We start from the raw sequence: 20,847 nt of genomic DNA, 5'->3' as shown, positions 1-20,847 counted from the left end.
TGCACGCGGTACACAACCTCTCCCAGTCTCTCCAGCACCTTGCAGGGCCCCACCCACTTACTGTCAAGCTTGGGGCTGCGTCCCTTCTTCCGTATCGGACTGTAGACCCAGACCAACTCGTCTGGCTTGAAGTCCCGTCCCCGAGACTTCACGTCGTAGTAGCGCTTCTGCTTCACGCCGGCCTCCTGCAGCTGTTCCCTGGCGAAGCGGTGCGCTGAATCCAGGCAGTCCTGCAGCTTCCTGGCGTACTCCGGCCCTGCAGGGACAGCCGGGGCGTCCGGTGGGCGTCCGAAGGCCAGTTCAGCCGGGGTGCGCAGCTCCCTCCCCAGCATGAGAAGAGCGGGCGTGCACTCCGTGGACTCCTGTACCGCGGAGTGACACGCCATGAGCACCAGGGGCAGGTGTTTGTCCCAGTCCCTCTGGTGCCGGGAGGTGACGATGGCCAGCTGGTCTCCCATGTTCCGGTGGAATCTCTCCACCAATCCGTCGCTCTGAGGGTGCAGCGGGGTGGTGCGTGTCTTGTGTATGCCCAGGCGCTCGCACATGGCAGCGAACACCCGGGACTCAAAATTAGTCCCCCGATCACTGTGTATGGACACCATCGCCCCGAGCCGACTTATCATGCCCTCTACCAGGGCATCAGCGACCGTTTCAGCCTCCTGGTTTGGGATGGCATACGCCTCCGGCCACTTGGTGAAGTAATCCATGGTGGAGAGGACATAGTGGTTGCCCCCGTCAGAGAGAGGGTACGGCCCCGTAATGTCTATCCCCACTCTTTCCATAGGGGACCCCACCGGGAACTGCTGGAGTGGCGCTTGCGAGCGCCCGGTGGGGCCTTTGCGAGCCACACAGGGGTCACAGCGACGGCAGAAGTCAACAACGTCCCTCTTCTGCCGCCCCCAGTAGAAGCTCTGACGAAGGCGGCGGAGAGTTTTGTTGACCCCAAAGTGTCCAGACCCACCCGCCCCGTGCATGGCTTCCAGCACTGTCTCTTGCAGGCCCTTTGGGACCACCACCTGCCACTGCTCCTCCCCGGTGGCTGCTGTCTTGAACGCCCGCTGCAGCACACCTTGGGACAGCCGCAGCGATTCAAACATAGTCCATAGTCCTTGAGTCGCCTTGGAGAAGGGCGCCACCTCCTCCCAAGGCGGACGCTGCTGGGCCTCGACCCACTGCAAGGCGGGCTGCAGGTCCGGATCTCTCTCCTGCTCGGCTCTCCATTCTGCATCTGACACCGCTTGCAGCTCCCTGCAGACGACCTCCCCAACTCTGACGGCTGCACACTCCTCCTCGTCCATGTGCCGCTCCAGCTCCCGTGCCTCTCTCCGCTCGCAGTAGCGGCACCCTTCTGCTGCACAGGGCCGACGTGAGAGAGCGTCTGCATTGGCGTGGCGAGACCCAGAGCGGTGCACTATCTTGAAGTCGAACTCTTGCAGCTTCTCCAACCACCTGGCAACCTGCCCCTCCGGCTCCCGGAAAGTCATTAACCACTGGAGGGCTGAATGGTCAGTTCTTACAGTGAAGGGGTGGCCGCACAGGTAGTACTTGAAGTGCCTGACAGAAAGCACCACTGCCAGGAGCTCCCGGCGGGTGACGCAGTAGTTCCGCTCGCTTTTCTTGAGCTTCTGGCTGAAGTACGCAACCACTCGCTCACCCTCCGGCCACAACTGCGACAAGACACCCCCCACCCCCACACTGCTAGCGTCAGTGTCCAGTACAAAGGGCAGTGCGGGGTCAGGTGGGGCGAGAACCGGGGTCTCGCACAGGGCTCGCTTCAGCCCGAGAAATGCCTCCTGGCACGCCTCGGACCACACATAGTCTCTGTCCTTCTCCAGCAGCCTGTACAGGGGCGATGCAATCGTGGCAAACCCCCGCACATGCCGTCTGTAGTACGAGGCCAACCCGATGAAGCTTTTCAGCTGGCTCTGGTCGCGGGGGGTGGGCCACTGCTCCACCGCCCGCACCTTCTCGTCCATGGGGCCGATGCCCGCTGCCCCCAACTGGTGCCCCAGGAATGTCACCTCCCTCCGCATAAAGCGACATTTCTCTGGGTGCAGCATCAGGCCCGCTTCCCTGATTTTTCCCAGGACCCGCCTCAGGGACCCCAGGGCCGCCTCGAAGGAGCGCCCGTGCACCAGAATGTCGTCCAGGTACACCAGGCACTCCTGACGGGGGATGCCAGCCAGCACTTTGTCCATCAGGCGGGCGAAGGTGGCGGGGGCGTTGCAAAGTCCGAAGCTGAGCACTTTAAACTGCCACAGGCCGCGTCCGGTGCAGAAGGCTGACTTGGGGCGGGATTCAGGGGAGAGGGGGACTTGGTAGTAACCGCTTTTGAGGTCCAACGTGGTGAACCACGAGGACCCCGTCACTAGATCCAAGGACTCGTCGATACGGGGGAGGGGGTAAGAGTCCTTAGTGGTCAAGTCATTCAGCCGCCTGTAATCCACACAGAACCTCCAGTCTCCATTCTTCTTCGGGACCATGACCACCGGTGCCGCCCAGGGGCTGTCGGAAGGCTCGATAAAGTCTGACTGCAGCAGGTCGTCCACGGCCTGGTCGCATGCCTCCTGACGAGCGAGAGGGAGGCGGCGCGGCTGACACTTGACGGGCCGCTCAAGTCCAGTGTCAATCACGTGCTGCGCCATGTGAGTCCTCCCCACCTCGCTCTCTCTCGCTGCAAAGCTGTCCTGGAACTCCGACAGCAGCTGTCTCAGCTCCTCCTGCTGGCGCTCCTCCAGGTCCCCATACTCCTCCCTCCACACCCCTCCCCCCAGGGACAGCTCACCTCCACCTCCCCCCCCTCTTATCCGCAGAGAGGGGGCTGGAGTGACAGGGGAAAACACAGGGGCTAGAGGGGACAGCTGTTGGCAGGGGGCGTCGGGGAACATCATAGTCTCCATCACAGGGGGAGGGGGGGCAGGGTAGGGGGGTAACTTGGCCACATGAAGGGGGGCATGGGGACAGGGGGTGCATAGGGAAGGCTCAACGGGGCAGCGAACCATGGGGCAAAAGCACAGGGGTCGGGGCAGGGGAAGACAGGAACGGTGAACGGCACCTCCAGTGCCTGGACAGACCGGGCAGGGGGCAGCAGGCCAGCAGCTAGAGGGCCCATGGCAACGGTAGGACCCCCTGGGAAGCTAAGAGTGCCCCTCCCCATGTCCAACAGGCACCCCGTGTCCTGGAGAAAGTCCAGTCCCAGGATGCAGTAGTCTTGAACATCTGCCACCCACACTAGATGACGAAAGTGTCTGCCGCCCACACACAGCCACAGCAGCCCCTTCCCCAACATGGGAGCCAGCTGCCCTGTGGCTGTGCGGAGCTGCACCGCTGTAGGCTGCAAGGGTGTCCCGCTGGGCAGAACCTCCGGTCTCACCAGCGTCACCGACGACCCGGTGTCCACCAGGCCCGCAGTAGGCACCCCCTGGACGGAGACAGCGACGTGGCAGGAACCCGCTCCACTGGAACTCCCACGGATCCACCCCACCACGACCGGTGGAGTACCGCTGTCGTCTCCTCCATCGCTGCACTGCTGGGCTCCCTCCGCTGGCGGATGAGGCTGCGAAGGCGGCGGCCAGCTGTCGTCTTCTTCTGGGGGGAATGGAGCATCCTCCCCCTGGCTGTGCTGTTGTGCTCCCCCCGCTGGACGGCACGCCCGGACTGGCGTCGTTGGGGAAGCAGTGGGAATAGGGGCCCGCATATCCCCGTCTATGCGGACCCCGAGGCGTTTCCCTGCCCCTGGCGAGCGGCAGGGCAGTTCCTCCTGATGTGGCCGGGCTGGCCACACCCCCAGCAGACCTGCGGACCTGGACGTGGTCCGCTTGGCCTCTGTAGAGTCACCGCCCGCAGCAGCTCAGTCATCTCCGTCGCCCACGCTGGCGCCTCCTCCCTGGCAGGGCACCCCGACGCTGACCTCACCGCATGGGGGCTCACCTCCTGTCCACCGCTGGCGGCCGCGCTCTGCAGACTCTCCCTCTCGATGGCTGCCTCCAACGCCTCCTGCAGTGACTTCGGGTGCTGAAGTTGCACCTGCATGCGCAGGTCAGGTGGAGAGATGGCCCCAACAAACAGGTCGGTAGCCAACTCGCTCCGCGCGCCGGCGGATAGGTGGCCGTAAGCCCGCCGCACCTGGCTCTCAATGTCATTTGCCAGCCCCCGGAGTGACTCACCAGGCTTCCTGCATTTCCCTCTCAGTTCATTTTTCACCAGTGCTGGCTGGGACCATGTTCCAAAGCGCCTCTTCAGCGCCCCCACCAGGGCGTCGTAGCACCGCCGCTGATCAGCATCCAAAAGCAGGAGGCAAGACAGGGCATCTCCCTCCAAACACAGAGCCAACTGAAGAGCTTTGTCACTCATTGTCCATCTTCTAGCATCTGCTAACAGTTCGAATTGAGCATGGAAAGCCTCCCAATCAGAGTTACCAGTGTACTTGGGTGTCTTCACAGAGCCAGCCGACGGCGGTGCATGGGCGTCGTCATGGTAACCGCCCGACGCGGTGAAAATGGCGGGACCCGGCGGCCGCACATCGCCGGTTCCGCGGAGCGGCGACCCGCGAAAACGTGAGGGGAAGCCAGGGTAGTTGGCCACCCGCCCTGGAGTCAACTCGTGCCGCGGCACGTTCACTTCTTCCGACATACCGTATCACGCTCCGTCCCGCCGTTCTTCTTTTATCTTCTTCTCATCCATACTGCTCGCCTAGCTAGCTAACACACTGAAGCTAACTAGCTAGCACACAACGGCACGTCTCCTCACCGACAAAGTCTTTGTTTGTTTTTCTTCTGACACCAGTGTAACAATCCCATGAACCGGAGGCAGAGACGTGTCCAACAGTTTAGTGTCACATTTATTAAAGGCTTCTTTCAGCATGAATAATGACGTGTAACCTCACAGAGTGTAGCACAGACTGTATCCCATGTAACAACAACACCCTGGAATGACGCTACTTCCCCCCAAGTCCCAGCAAAAGCCACAACAACAACACGTGACATCCGGCCACTCTTAAAGGGGCCGCTACAATATTATCACGATAATCAAAATATCCCCAACATCCATTATCTTGTGGTGGAACTAGAACAGGGGTTCCCAAACCTTTTTGTCTCAGGGCACCCCATAAATATATTTTTTAATCCGAGGCACCCCTACATTATAATTTTCACTCCCAGCACCTTATATTTATAGCATATCGTCATTGTCGGTGGAAACCTTGTAGATCTACAAGCACGCCTCGCGATGCTTGTAGATCGGCTGTTTTCACATATGAGGCGCGCGTGCGTGCAGCAAAATAAGTGTGGGCTCGCCGAGCCCACGCGAGCCCATGGCATCTCACCCCTGGGTACGCCTGTCACATTTATTGTCTCCACCAGCCGAAAGGCATGGGGAGAGACTATGTTTTCCCCCCTGTCCGTCCGTCCGTCAGTGTGTGTGTGTGTCTGTCCGTGCGTCCGTCCGTGCGTCCGTCCGTCCGTCCGTCTGTTACCAGCTAATCTCCTTCGCCTTTTGCCAGGTCGCTGCCAAACTGTGCTCACACACTCCCTGGATGCCAATTCAGAACCTCTGCCCCAATTTTTTCACATGGGCCTGTTCTAGCGCCACCAGGAGGCCAATTTTTTTGCTAAACTAACTTTTGCCAGTAATCATGCACATCGATAGACATAGTGTCTATCGATGTGCATGATTCCACTTTTTTTTTAAGTAAAGCTGCCATATTCCATCCTGATTGGCTAAAACTGGCTTCCAAAGTTTGCAGGATTGGTCCGTTTTGAATAAAATGCCTGAAATCATGAACACAGTGTGCAATTTTGGTGAAATTGTGCATGCACATTCCCAATAGGCTGAGGAATAAATGCCACTTTAAAAGAAAATCTAATCATCCTCATGGTGGTGCTATAACCGGCCGATTTGTGTTTTTACGGATAACTCCACTGATCAGTGTACAACTTTGTATGTGCACTCCCTAGAGGCCAAGGAAAAGCCTATGCCCAGCATTTATCGTTTACATGTTGAAAAACGATCATGTATTTTCTAACCTTTTCAAAAATAGTGGAAATAGCAGATCAACAAGCTCACAAAGCGTCGCATTGCGACACATTGTGAGCTTGTTGATCTGCTATTTCCACTATTTTTGAAAAGGTTAGAAAATACATGATCGTTTTAGATCGACTATTTCCACTATCAATGTTTTTTTTTTTTTTTAAGTAAAGCTGCCAAATATGTCAGTATGTCTTTGTATATTTAGGTTATTTGTCATATCTGCCATGTGCAACTTCAAAGCATACAAGCCAAACAGAAATGTCCCACTGAGCAATAGTCGGATATTACACGACTAGTTATTTTTTAGCCATCATTTCAACCAGCTAGAATCCGGTTATATTCACACCGAAAATATACTTTGCAATTTATTCCATGATTCGATAACTATTTATTAAAAAAACAACAGTAAGGTGCTTAACTGATCTCCTAATATTGGACTAACATAATTATAATATCCGTTGATCATTATTAAGTATAGTTTAGATCTAGCCGAGATTTAGCCGACTAATTATAGTCTGCGTATCTACGTTTATATTTAGACAGAATTTAGACAATTGAAGTTAATCCCTGTTTTAATAAATATTTATTTAAAAAACAACTGCACGTTGCAGAACTGATAGCCAAATATTGGTGTAAAATTATTTTAATAGCCATTCATCACTATAAGGTATACGTCTGGACGGTCTGGGTGTAGTCGTTTTAAATACAGCATTTCAACGACTATCTTTAGACCATGTAAAAGTTATCCTTGGTACTAAGGCGCGGTAAGCCGGTAGAGTGTTAATTAATTACCGTGATTGTGTGTAGTCACTCACTGTAAAGTGGAAACGTCCAGACAGCATGCTACTCTGAATTACATTTCTGACAGCAACACACACAGTCAAACACAGCCGTGGCACCGCCCCCGCCACATCATTCAATACGTATTGATTAAACAAAATAATTGTAATCGCTATAGGCTTATTAGGCGCCCAATACATTTAGTTTCCTCAACAATGCGCACTACCCTAAAATGAACACAGGTGGGCAATGTCACCTTTTAATACGGCCAGAAAGTCTATACTATCATATCTGCATTGATGGCCGAATGATTGAGTGCCAGAGATCACTAGATCGAATCTCGCCATCGCCCTTCTTTTCACTACTTCCGACGGCCGCTAACGGCGAAATGTAGACTTTTTGTATCCGACTAATAGTGGTCTAGTGTAGCAACCCGTGTAAATATAGCCGACTAAACAACTAGCAAAAAAATTCAAATCTAGACCTTTACAACACTGATTTTCAACGCGTGGTGTAGAAGATAAAAACACCGCTATTAGGCAACTAATAAACCTCAAAATCCCCCTGGAGGAAAATAGGGGAGGGTCATGCTATTTTAATTTCAGTCCGAGGGAGGGTCTGCTGATTTCACTTTGAATTCAAGGGATGGTCATGCAATTTTTCAAAAGCAAACAATGGCTCCAGAGGTACAGGCACTTATGCAACCATTGTCAACAGCCTTCTGCTTCATTTAATGACAAACCCTGGGTGCCATCCCTAGAAATGCCCCACAGTCACTGCAGTTAGTGAATGAACTGAAGTGGCTGTGTTTATACTACAATGTATTTTCCTAAAACAATGGAGAGCTGTGTAAGGCAATGGTTGTCAAAACTGTATCCCCCCTCCCTAAAGTGAAAAGTGAAATGGTGCTAAAAAAATTAACATTAGGTTAACGATCGCTCGTTGAAAATGTGCAATTGACCCAGATTTGACCACAGGCAATCAACAGCACAAAATGAATGGCAAAATGAATGAATGAAATGAATGGCAGCTGTTACATGTGTTGTGCACATGTGTCAACTGTTTTATCTGTAACCTAGATGTCAAATAACCTGTTCTCAACCTCTGAGAACTTCTCACCTTTTTTGTGATGTCCATGTTGACTTTTACACTAGCAGCAGTAGGCTACTCACTGTGTGTTACTTTAGTTTGGAGGGTGTGTTAGTTTATATTTGGAAATGTGTTTTTGGGATGAAGTGCAGCTGGGATCTCAATGCATTATATTAGCATATTCATTATTGTTCATTGCTGCTGCCGCCCGCACCCGCTTTTAACCCTAAAAAATCCTAATAATTTACAGTTAAAAAAGAAAAAAAATACATTTTGCAGTGCCCACCCAGAACTTGCTTCTCTGTTCTGTTCTCACCACTGGTTAGGAATAACTACGTTTAGGTTTTAGGCATAATTTTACTGTGGTAAATGTCATGTTGTAGGGGAGGGTCAATCTTTTTTATTTTAATGCTTGGGAGGGTCATTGATTTTTCCCCCAATTGAGAGGGAGGGTCATGGCATTTTATAAAAGGGCTTATACATTTTCTCCAGTAACACCCCTCAATAAAAAACGACCCCTCCCTAAAAAGGTCGGCCACCTACTTCGCGCAGATATGGGGTAAACCGGAGATGGCATGTTTTCTTTTTCTTGGCTATAGTTATGCACAGTGACTAATGCCAAGTGGGCCAGTAAGCTAAGCGGTGAGTCTCAACTCAATCTGTCAGTTCTATTATACTCCTCACATGTGAAGCCAGTTCTGTCTCTCTCTACACCAGGGGTTTTCAAAGTGGGTGACAGGGCACCCTGGGGTGCCGCGACAGCAGTCCAGGGGTGCCACGAGATAATTTGACACAATTAGTATCATTTTAAACTTACTTGAAGTACAAAGTTCTAACCAAAATGGCTATTATCTCAATGTTTTCCTCGCAACATAATCACTAAAATATCGTCACTGTCGGGCATAAACCTTGTATCTCCAAGTTTCAAATGTGTACGTCTTTTGGTAAAGCAAAGCCCTGCTTCATCATACAAGACCGTCGCACAAAACTAGTGAAAACAGCCGATCTACAAGCACACAACGCCTCGCGATGTGAGGCGTTGTGTGATTGTAGATCTGCTGTTTTCACTAGTTTAGTACATTTTATAGATGATAAATACAAAACGAACGGTTTTGGACATACAAGGTTTACAACGACTATATGCTATAAATATAAGGTGCTGGGAGTGAAAATTATAATGTAGGGGTGCCTCGGATTAAAACAATATTTATGGGGTGCCCTGAGACAAAAAAGTTTGGGAACCCCTGCTCTACACCACTGGTTCCCAAACAGTGGGTCAGGACCCATTTTTGGGTCGCGGACACATTTTTATGGGTCCCTTAATTTTTGGTTTCCTAAATATTTGAATATTATTATTTTTATTATTATTGGATTTTCATGAAAAAAAGTAAGAGACAACGTTTTTGGAAAAAGATTTTTTCCAAGTAATTGAATGAATAAATAAAAATAAATAAAATAAAAATCTAAGAAATTCCATAAATTAGAAAACAAAATATTTAAGACGTAGTGAAAATAGTCGATCTACAAGCTTGTAGATCTGCTATTTTCACTAGTTTGGGTCCTGGGCAAACGTCTAATTTTGTCTTTTGGGTCAGGGGCTAAACGTTTTGAGGTTCCATCCTTCACGCAGTGTACTGTAACTCCTCCTCTCTGGTCAGCTGGTTTCAGTGTACTGTAACTCCTCCTCTCTGGTCAGCTGGTTTCAGTGTACTGTAACTCCTCCTCTCTGGTCAGCTGGTTTCAGTGTACTGTAACTCCTCCTCTCTGGTCAGCTGGTTTCTAGTCTCGCGTAGCCAGACAACTATTCCACAATCCCCGAATGCTAAATAGAGTCTGGAACTACAGCTAGAGTCTGGAACTACAGCTCCCGATAGGCGAGTAACAGAAGTATTAGTCGGGGATCCACATGCCCAAAAGCTCAAGGAATAGGGTTGAACCTGTGATTTTCTGCCGCACTTTTTATTTCTGTTTTATCTATTAGTTTGGTCATTAAGGTCCACAGAATCAGAGGCCTGCTCTGCCGAAAACATTGCGAAAAAAGGTTATGGCCATTTTTATATTCACTGCCCCATGACTCCACTAGAAATATAAAAAAAGAAGAAAAATAATCTGCTTTAAGTAGCATGTGAGGGGTCAAACTAGGGGTTCTTCATCATTCTGAATCCATTGCAAGCATTTGTTTTGCATGAAAACATTCCTTGGGCAAAATATTGGCCCCCAACAACTGTGAAAAGTGATGAGTCATCACTTTTTTTTCCACTTTTCACAGTTTAGGGTGGCCAAAATTTTTCCCAAGGAATGTTTTTCATGCAAAATAAATGCTTGCAATGGATTCAGAATGATGAAGAACCCCTAGTTTGACCCCTCACATGCTACTTAAAGCAGATCTTTTTTCTTTTTTTAATATTTCTAGTGGAGTCAATGGGACAGAAATAAAAAGTGCGGCAGAACATCACAGGTCCTCTCCCATTTTGGTGACTGGATCCCCGGCTATATTCACTGCTGCATGGGACTGTAGTCCCTTTGGAAACATAACAGAAGCACACTAGCACAGGCAGAGTCATTGAGGGGACCGTACCTATGTTCCCCAGGTTCTATGTTCCCCATTTATCACCACAAAAAAGGTTCCATGTTCCCCACTTAAGCAAACAAGGTCCTATGTTCCCCAGGTTCTATGTTCCCCCATCATCCAAAAATGCAGGAAACATTAATTTCTAATTATTAAAAAAACTCTAAACACACAATAATGGGGAGAAATTACGAATACTAGTGGGACAGGGGGCACTAGTGACATCTGGGCACCATACATTTGTTATGACTGGGCATCTGGACGAGTGGGCACCTGGACATCTGGGCGGGGTTGCACCAGCTGTTACTAAGTTAAAACGTAGCCTAGTTGTAACGTAAATGGCTTCTAAGTCAAGACTTACGCATTACTAAAATGTCAGGTGTTGCACCACACAAATTTGTTCTTACGTATCTCTAAGTAACAACTAAATATTTACACCTCCCCTTGGGTAGCACTAAGTCTTTACTAAGTAACCTATCTCTATGGGAGACTGGGAGTAGAGCAACTACACTACTAACGTGGCAGACGGCATTATATCGGCTATTTAATTAATTCAACAATGAAACGACCCATCTGTTTAAAACATACATTAAGCCCAATATACATTTCGGCCATTTGAAAATAGCCGATCTACAAGCTCACGATGTGTGTGCTATTAATATTTTTATATTGCAGGATTGATACTTTTTTAATTCATTTGAGTACTTTTCAACCACTGCACTACAGCACAACAGCGAATTGAACGGTGCGCTCTCTTTCCCTGTGTCTCCAAATATGCTTATATTACTTCACAACAGGGAAAGATGTATGATTGATTGAGGCCAATATAATTTGTGATACAATCCGTTTGCAGGGCAGTGCGCTGCGCAGGGATGCGCTCGCACTGTGCACGCATAACAGTGACTTTGTGTACTTGCGAGTGGAGAGACAGAGCTCTCTGTTGACAAAAGACGATACAAGCTTTACTAGAAACAGTTTGTTTTCATTGGATTCGGGAGCTATGACGTCATTTTATGCGACTATACATTACTTTAGGAACAGTCTACGCATTACTAGTTACGTTATGCCTTAAGCAGTCGTGGTGCAACACCTGTTAGTAACTCACTTAGTTACAAACTAACTAGTAGTTACTAAGCCTCTAGTAAGGACTTTACTCCCTAACTTAGGGCAGAACTTACGTTCTGGTGGTGCAACTGGCCCCTGGGCACTAGGGACATGCGGGCATTTGGACGAGTGGGCACTTAGGGGCACTATAGGGAGTGGGCACATCTGGGCACTATAGGGACATGAGGGCACCTGGGCAACTGGGCACCTAAATTAGGATTGCCCACATGTTCTTAGTGCCCAGATGTCAAACCATTTCCTGCCTTTGAGTAGGTAACATATAGTAGATCCTTTTTTGGGTTGAGTGGGGAACATAGAACCTTTTTTGGGGTAGGGTGGGTGGGGAACATAGAACCTGGGGAACATAGAACCTTTTTTAGGGGGGAGGTGGGGAACATAGAACCTGGGGAACATAGAACCTGGGGAACATAGAACCTTTTTGGGGGGGAGGTGGGGAACATAGAACCTGGGGAACATAGGTTGGACCCCCATTCGGGCAGCATATTCTTGTCATACATGTATAGTTTAAGAAAACATTTGAAAACATCATTGAAGAAACACCTCCAACACCAGAGAAATACGGAATAACGACCCCCAAAATAATAAAAGAAGACATAACGCTTCCAGTAGGACTTGTTACCACTACTGCACCAAGGGAGCGGGTGCATCACATCCTACTCATGATCAGACTTCTGTTGCTCCAGACTGTATGACGTGAACATTTGCAAATTGTGGTGGTCAACAGTCTGGCCATGCGAGACTAGCTCTGGCCCCGAGGTGGAGAAATAAACAAAGTATGAATTCCTTTGTACCTGCAGCCACTGCACTACTTTACAAAGATAACACCAGATCATGTACCTCGCCTGGACTAGGGATGGGACGATACGCGATATTATCGTTTATCGTGATAAAAAGCACTCGCGATAATCGTATCGTGGAGATTACATTTATTGTGATATCATCCTCTGTCATGCACTGGGATGAATTCACCTTTTATTTGCCGAGTTGCATTCTACTTCTTAAACTCAATAATTGGTAAAATGTACAGGTACTTATAATATACGTACTTGATACAGTCTTTTTCTCACTCTATCAAATGTTTTGCCAAAAAATAGCCGATCTACAAGCTCACAACGCGTCACGTTGTGAGCTTGTAGATCAGCAATTTTTTGGCAAATGTTCCGCCCCAGGATAATGGATTTTGATTACCGTGATAATATCGTAAATCACGATTTCTTTTGTCACAATAATCGTGATATGAAATTTTCATATCGTCCCATCCCTAGCCTGGACAGTGCGGACACGCCACCTAAGCTTTGAGTAGGTCAGCGAGTGTGTGCGTGTGTGCGCATGTGTGTGTATGTATAGTATCTGCATGAGTGTGTGTGTGTGTGTGTGTGTGTGTGTGTGTGTGTGTGTGTGTGTGTGTGTGTGTGTGTGTGTGTGTGTGTGTGTGTGTAAAAGAGGACATTTCTCCTCTATAGTAGAGCTGGACGTCTTCAAATCAATATCGTGATTATTTCAGACCTTTTCCTCGTTTACAATAAATATGAATGATTATTGACAACAACTTGAATCTGTTCACCATCTCGATTCTGGGGGGAACAATGCCAAAAAAGCAGATCTACAAGCTCACAACGCAAAGAAAAAGGTGGTCCAAGTACATTTGTAACTCAGGTCCGTTATATTGTCCAATCTGTATGGTAGAATATAAGGTACAATATTGTCGTTGTCCGATGAAAACCTTGTATGTCCAAAACCGTTCGTTTTGCATTTATCATTTTAAAAATGATTTAAACTAGTGAAAACAGCCGATCTACAAGCACAACGCGTTGTGTGCCTGTAGATCTGCTGTTTTCACTACTTTTGTGCGAAGCAGGGCTTTACTTTGCGAAAGAACATACATATTTGAAACTTGGAGATACAAGGTTTCCACCTGACAACGACGATATAACTCATACAATTGGGGTGGTTGTATTTTGTCTCCCTGTTCTTCTATTGAGACATTTAGGTTGTGTCAAAGGTCACTCCTCAGTCCTCACCTATAGACACAGGATCTGACCCAAAGTTTAACCTGAAGGTCAAGATTCAATTTATCCTCTGAGCGAGCAGGCAGGCAGGCTCTATTAGCTCAATGGTAAAACAAGAAAAGCACAAGGGGGACAGCCCATATGTCCTACATCTCATTAGTCCTAATTTTGTTAGGGTTAGGTCTTAGGGTTAGGTTTAGGCATAGTTTTCCTGAGGTTAGGGTTTGGGTTAGGTTTAGGCATAGTTTTACTGAGGTTAGGGTTAGGTTTAGGCATAGTTTTACTGAGGTTTGGGTTAGGTTTAGGCATAGTTTTACTGAGGTTAGGGTTAGGTTTAGGTTTAGGCATAGTTTTCCTGAGGTTAGGGTTAGGTTTAGGCATAGTTTTACTGAGGTTAGGGTTTGGGTTAGGTTTAGGCATAGTTTTACTGAGGTTAGGGTTAGGTTTAGGCATAGTTTAGTCTTTGGTCACAATAATCGTGATATGAAATGTTCATATCGTCCCATCCCTATTCGTGAGCCGCTCTGACTGTAATAATCAGACAGGTTTCTTCCTGACTTTTAGCTTGCGGGCGGAGCCTGGGCGGCGTGATGGAAGAGGCGGAGGAGGTGGAGGAGGAGCAGAGCCGCTACGTGGCGCAGCTGAAGGCGGAGTTTGACAGCTGTGACACCACGGCCACAGGCTTCCTGGATAAAGAGGAGCTGACGGCGCTTTGTCAAAAACTGCACCTGGACGCTCACCTGCCCCTCCTGCTGGACACTCTGCTGGGACCACGGCACTACGCCAGGGTATGTTAGTATAGTTAGCTAACACTACGCCAGGGTATGTTAGTATAGTTAGCTAACACTACGCCAGGGTATGTTAGTATAGTTAGCTAACACTACGCCAGGGTATGTTAGTATAGTTAGCTAACACTACGCCAGGGTAGGAAACACATGATATGTTAGTATAGTTAGTAAGGCTGGGACTTTAACTGATTAATTGCGATTAATTAATTACAGAAAATGTACGCGATTATAAAAATTAACGCATTTTAATCGCACTTAGTTTTTGCACCACAGAACCTTCAGTTTTGGGCATACCGATCATAGCGATGCACCAACCAAGAAGTGACAACAAACGCAAAGGGAGAAGTAGCCGATCAGAGCGCTTTGCTTGGCCCAGTGGATGCGAAATTTAGATTTAAAAAACTCACTTGTTGATTCACTCGTACAACAAAATGTGTTTTACTTGAAAAAAAAAATGCTTCTCAGGTCAAATATCGATGTGTGATTAAAATGTGATTAATTGCGATTAATTAATCACAGAGCCTGTAATTAATTAGATTAAAAGTTTTAATCGCATCCCAGCCCTAATAGTTAGCTAACACTGGGCTAGGGTGGGAAACATGGGGAAATCTCCATATTTCTACAGCCGCTTTCCAATCCGAGGGGTTCGCACTTTGAAGTGCGCATTTGAAGGGCGATGACGTCACTGGGCCGCGCCAAGTGCTGTCCCATTCCGTAGGGCGCGTTACCCTACCCTTGGAATGTGCACTACTTTCTCCTCGTTTTGAAGCGTACAGCCCACAGATATAAAAAGCTAGATACCTCCCCCGCCGCTGCAGTTCATTGGCGCGCCTGGTCAAGGAGTCCTGGCAGAAATGGCGGAGTGTGGAAGACAGACTGTCACTCAAAAAAACTGCTGGCCAATCACAGCGCGTCTTTTCCGGGACTTTTCCCATTCAATTCAAAGGAGCTTTATTGGCACGTTTACATGGCCAAAGCAAATGTCAATACCAGACATGGAGTTGGATCCAGGATTTGGTCACATTCCCGTCTACATTCATTAGACAGATTAATGAATCATGTTAATTACCTGTGGAAAGTGATTCCCAGCGTTCTATTTTCCAATGTGCATCTGTTTGTACAACCCGGAGCTGTACATGAAACGACCATGTTTCTCTCTGGGAACTTATTTCACAAATCTCTGAGTGTTTGGTGACAGCTCCAGTTTTGTTTTGATCCAGTTCCTGATGTTGCGCGGCTCAGCGTTGCGTATGAGAAAACCCGCCCCATCTGCCTCTGATTGGCCGACCGAATTTCCGCTTCTGTGACTCAGCACAGAGAAGAATTCCGTAATTCTTTTTATTTCTTTTTGCCAGGAGTCTTGGACCAGCACCCCCCAGCCGGAAGAGGCGTCTACCTTTCTATGTCTGTGGTACAGCCGATGGTCACTTCAAGCACTTCGTTGGATAGCGGCGTCCCACAATGCAACGCGGCGCCTCCACGATTCAACCCGAATCAAAACGAAAACAACCGAGTTTGAGCATCGCATTAAAAGAGCTAGAGATGGGATTTATGGCTCTTTGAAGTGAGCCGGATCTCTGGCCGTTCAAAAGACTGACTCATTCTACTAGTTACATGTAGATTTGATTATAATTATAAATAACTTCAACCCTATGTACATTTATTTCGGACATAAATTATATAGGTACAAACCTGCCATTTGAAAATAGCTTATCTACAAGCCCGGGAGCCAAATGCTCACCCATACGTGTATTGTTTTCTGAGGCCATTTCTAGCCCACGGAATGTTTTTTGTGCAAAACAAATGCCTGCAATGGATTCAGCATCATGACAAACCCCTAGTTAGACCCCTCAGATCCTCCTTAAATACCCAGAAAAAAAATATTTTATTTATATTTTCCTCCTGGGTTGATTTCTTGTGTTTCAGGCATTAAGGGGTTAATAATAAAAAATGCTTAATGGATATCACTGGTCATCATCTTGAATCCTTAAGAGGTGACCCCAAGCTACAAGAATCAGTTGAGAAAAAAACTTTATCAGCCGATTCCACGTTCACCCCCACGGCTCCCGGACTTCACTTTTACTCAAGTACATTAACATTCCAAACTTATACTTGATTGCAGTATTGATATTTTTACATAAGTAAAGAAATTGAGCACTTTTCCCCACCACTGTTCATTAGAAAGGAACGGCTCCCTATACTGTGAACCGAATCCTATCGTTCATTTCAAAGAGCCGTTCAAAAGACTCGATTCGTTCGCGAACGTCCCACCTCTAAAAATAGCTACTACTGCCCGCCTCGGTTCGACTCATGCTGGTTCTCAATTCTCCTCGAACGTCGCGACGATATTTAAAATCACACCCGTGTGAAGTGGAGCTGTGTGTGTGTGTGTGTGTGTGTGTGTGTGTGTGTGTGTGTGTGTGTGTGTGTGTGTGTGTGTGTGTGTGTGTGTGTGTGTAGATCATGTGTACCGATTTTTGTGACATTTGAAGAAAATATGTAGGAAAAGGAGCAAAAAGTGTGTTTTGGAGAAAATTCAAGATGGCGGAAAATCTATCCTGGTGCAAATGGGCGTGGCCTATATGGGGAGATGCGTCTTGACCCAAGGAATCCAGGGAAAAAAGAATTTTAATTTTCCGATCTACGGTTCAAGAGTTACGGGGCAAAACGTAAAGTGGGCCGTTATAGCGCCACCATGAGGCCGAGTGATGTAATTATTTTTCGATTCATTCTTAAAATCATTATGAATCTCCTCTCCGAGGTTTGAAACTGTAGCTCCTATGGTTTACGAGAGAAAAATACTTGAAAGTGATTTCTTGCATTGTCCCATTATAAGTCAATGGGGACAATTAAGCGTCGTTTTTTGCCGATTACGTCGGCATGGTAAGGCGGATCGGAACGAAAGGTAATAGAACACCATTCCCGGCCGAGCCGCACATTTTGATGTATATATTGCGCGAGTGGCGTAAATGGTGCGGCACTAGTTACGCGCCGAAGTCAGGCTACATACACACAGACAGACAGACACACACACAGACACACAGACCCACACAGCCACGTATAGGGAGCTGCACACAGCTCCAAAAAAATAGGCTGTGTCATGGTGAATTATGAAGAAATACTATCCTAAAATATCTAAGTTAATTCCCGTCGCAAAAAAAATAGTTAGGGGGCGTTTAAGACGGTTTAAAAAGGTTTAAAAGCACCGCGGAGGAAAAAATGGCGGACGAATGATTTTTACAACCGGAAGTTCTCGGCTATGCACTTGGCAGTGCTGTCCCATTCCACAGGCAAAAATGTGCACTTCACAGGACAAGCCCTACACATGGCGAGGCCCAGTGACGTCATAGCCCTTCAAATGCGCACTTCAAAGTGCGAACCCCTCGGATTGGAAAGCGGCTTACGTTTCATTGTTTCGACTAAGGGTTAGGGTTAGGTTTTAGGGTTAGGTTTAGGTATACTCTGTATGTGTATACTGTGACTCTGTCTCCAAGACAAATGTCTCCCCTGGGAGACAAATAAAATTGAACCTTGAACCTTGAACCTTGAACCTTGAACCTATAGTTTTACTGAGGTTAGGGTTAGGGCTTGGGTTAGGTTTAGGCATAGAGGTTAACATTCACCAGGTTAGCATTCACTAGCGTCGGCAGGTTAGCATTCCACCAGGTTAACATTCACCCGCGTAATGGAACGTTGAACAAATGTTAGGATTAAGGTCGCAATATCGACACGCTCCCAGGAAACAAACTACCGGTATGTTAGTATAGTTAGCTAACAGTAACACTAGCCTACACCAGGCTAGGAAACATAAACTATGTTAGTATAGTTAGCTAACACTATAGGGTAGGAAACACTACGTTAGTATAGTTAGCTAACACAACATTTGTATATATATATATATATATATATATATATTTTTTTTTTTTAAGATTTGTTTTGAGGCTTTTATGTCTTTATTGATAGGACAGTAGATTGACAGGAAAAGGGGAGAGAGATGGGGAGAGTGACACGCAGCAAACGTCATCAGGATCGGGACTCAATCCACTACACAACACCAGGCATCAGAGCCTACTGTATGTGATATGTGCCTGCGGGTGCCCCAGAGAGTTTTTATTCCAGGCCAGCAATGAGTCAATGTGTGTCCCTGAGCAAGACTCTTAAGCCCTGATTGCTCCCCGAGCGCTGTAGAACGCTGCTTACTGCTCCCAGTAGTTAATGGGTAAATGCAGAGGACAAATTTCACGTATGTGCAAATATACAGAGTATATGAGTGGTATCATTATTACTCGTACTAGCGGGAGTGACGTTGTCGTGGTTAACTACTCTTTCAAAGTGGGTGACGGGGCACCCTGGGGTGCCGTGACGGCAGTCCAGGGGTGCCGCGAGATAATTTGATAATATTGGGAATTTATTTGGACAATTGAGAAAAATATTTAGTATCATTTAAAACTTGAAGTACAAAGTTATTTTCAGTCAGTTCTAACCAAAATGGCTATTATCTCAACGTTTTCCTCGCAACATAATCACTAAAATATCGTCACTCTCTGGCAGAAACCTCGTATCTCCAATTTTCAAATGTGTAGGCCTACGTCTTTTGGTAAAGCAAAGCAAAGCCCTGCTTCATCATACAAGACTGTCGCACAAAACTAGTGAAAACAGACGATCTACAAGCACACAGAAATCATCAAGCGTCATGGCAAATTAGAGGTTAGCCAAAAGTCTGTCAGTGAAGAATGCTGCTACAGTTAGGTCTGTCACTGTAAATAGGATCACGTCTGGGAATTAAACATCCCTTCCCATTCAAACTGTTGAGAGAGGAAGGGGTGTAGCGGCTCAAAGCGAGACCGCACTTTCGTCTGACCGTTTGGGAGTCGAGATACGCGCGCGAATCACCTGATAGCAGACTGGAATTATGTGTCTGTCTGTTTTTCCTAGATGATCCCCTAGCCTTGGATGACGCTCAATACAGTACAATTTGTATAATTACAAAACGAACGGTTTTGGACATACAAGGTTTCCACCCGACAACGACAATATGCTATAAATATAAGGTGCTGGGTGAGACAAAAGATTGAGACAAAAAATGTGGGAACCCCTGCTATAGGGCCTAAGCGGTTATTAAGCAAGGCACTTGGCTGACATGTAAACAGAGGCGTGTTGCGTGTGTTTCTAACATGTAATGAAACGTGTGCGTTGTGGAGTTTGTGATGTGTCATTAACATACGTTTGTCGTGTGTGTTTCGCAGGTGAATTTTGAGGAGTTCAAAGAGGGCTTTGTGGCGGTGCTGTCGCGCTCCCTGGACTTCAGCACGTCAGAGGAGGAGAGCAGCTATCTGGAACCAGGTCAGTGCTTCCACCATTGGCCACATGAGCACCTTGAACCTGTAGTCTGTGGTTCTCAACCTTTTTAGGCCATGACCCCCAAAACAGTGGCGTCAGTTCAGAAAAAAGCTAAGGTATGGCAACATGACTGGTGTCTGGCGCGCGTGCAAGACACCAGTCATGTTGCCATACCTTAGCAATAGGCATGCAGGGTTTCCTGCAGGAAAAAAGTCTTGACCAGGGGGGATCTCCAGATTTTTTTTGATAATTAATTAATTAATTCCAGTAATTAATTCACTTAATTTTTTATATTAATTCTTATTTTTGCCCTCAAAATAATAAGAGAACATTTATCATTTTTGGCCTAAAGAAGTAAAGAGAAGTGTCTTAATTATTTTCAAGGTATTTGTACTTGTCTATTTCCAGTTTTCAGTATTTTGATTCCTTCTACTCCACCACAATTTCGGATCCAAATATTGTACCTTTACTCCACTACAAAAACATACATTTTATTTTCATAGACCTGATTGCTTGTTTCTCTCTCACAAACAAAACATGGCAACGCTGAGCATGTCTTGCAAGTTAGACGGTCGGAGTTGGAGATGTGTTTATCTTAACACATATGGTGCCAACCCCGAGTTTCCCGAGTTTGTATTGGTACTAGTGGTGTGCCAACCCCGAGTTTCCCGAGTTTGGGCCAATTTTTTTTTTCAAAAATTTTTTTTCAAAAATTTTTTTTGGACCTCCAGAAATGTATTAGGCATGATCGCGATCGCGAAATTGCATGTTTAACCCCCATACCAACCGATTATTTCAAACATGGCAGCCATGTTTGTTTACATCTGAAGAAAACATAATGGCTGATAAATCATGAATGCCTGAACAGATTTCCAAGCGGATTTTTTTGTTTGAAAGCTGTGAACAGCATCTACACACGTGGTGCATCATCTAGGCATGGGCGTGCACTTTTTACACACTTGCACAATTACATGGAAGTCTATGGTAACCATGGCAACGCGAGACATTGAAGAGAAAAAATCATAGCAACATAAGTGTTAACACACAAACACTTGCAAGCAGGCTGGACACACATGCAGCTCAGTAACGTGTGGATATGTGTCGCTGTTGGGAGGAAACG

At 47.0% G+C, this 20,847-nt stretch overlaps 1 protein-coding gene across 1 annotated transcript in view; it reads left to right on the top strand.

The window, feature by feature from the left end:
- Nucleotides 1-14,189: 14,189 nt before the first annotated feature.
- Nucleotides 14,190-20,847, top strand: part of ninl (ninein-like) — a gene marked incomplete at both ends in the record, with an annotated part of 135,787 nt that continues 129,129 nt past the window's right edge. The window contains 2 exons of the mRNA XM_080740901.1: nucleotides 14,190-14,387; nucleotides 19,634-19,730. Of these exons, the coding sequence (XP_080597027.1) occupies nucleotides 14,190-14,387; nucleotides 19,634-19,730 (295 nt within the window). The remainder of the gene's footprint in view (nucleotides 14,388-19,633; nucleotides 19,731-20,847) is intronic.

Source organism: Nannobrachium achirus (assembly GCF_963921795.1).
Source record: "Nannobrachium achirus genome assembly, chromosome: 13".
Taxonomy (NCBI): domain Eukaryota; kingdom Metazoa; phylum Chordata; class Actinopteri; order Myctophiformes; family Myctophidae; genus Nannobrachium; species Nannobrachium achirus.
This window is presented reverse-complemented; position numbering and strand designations above follow the sequence as displayed.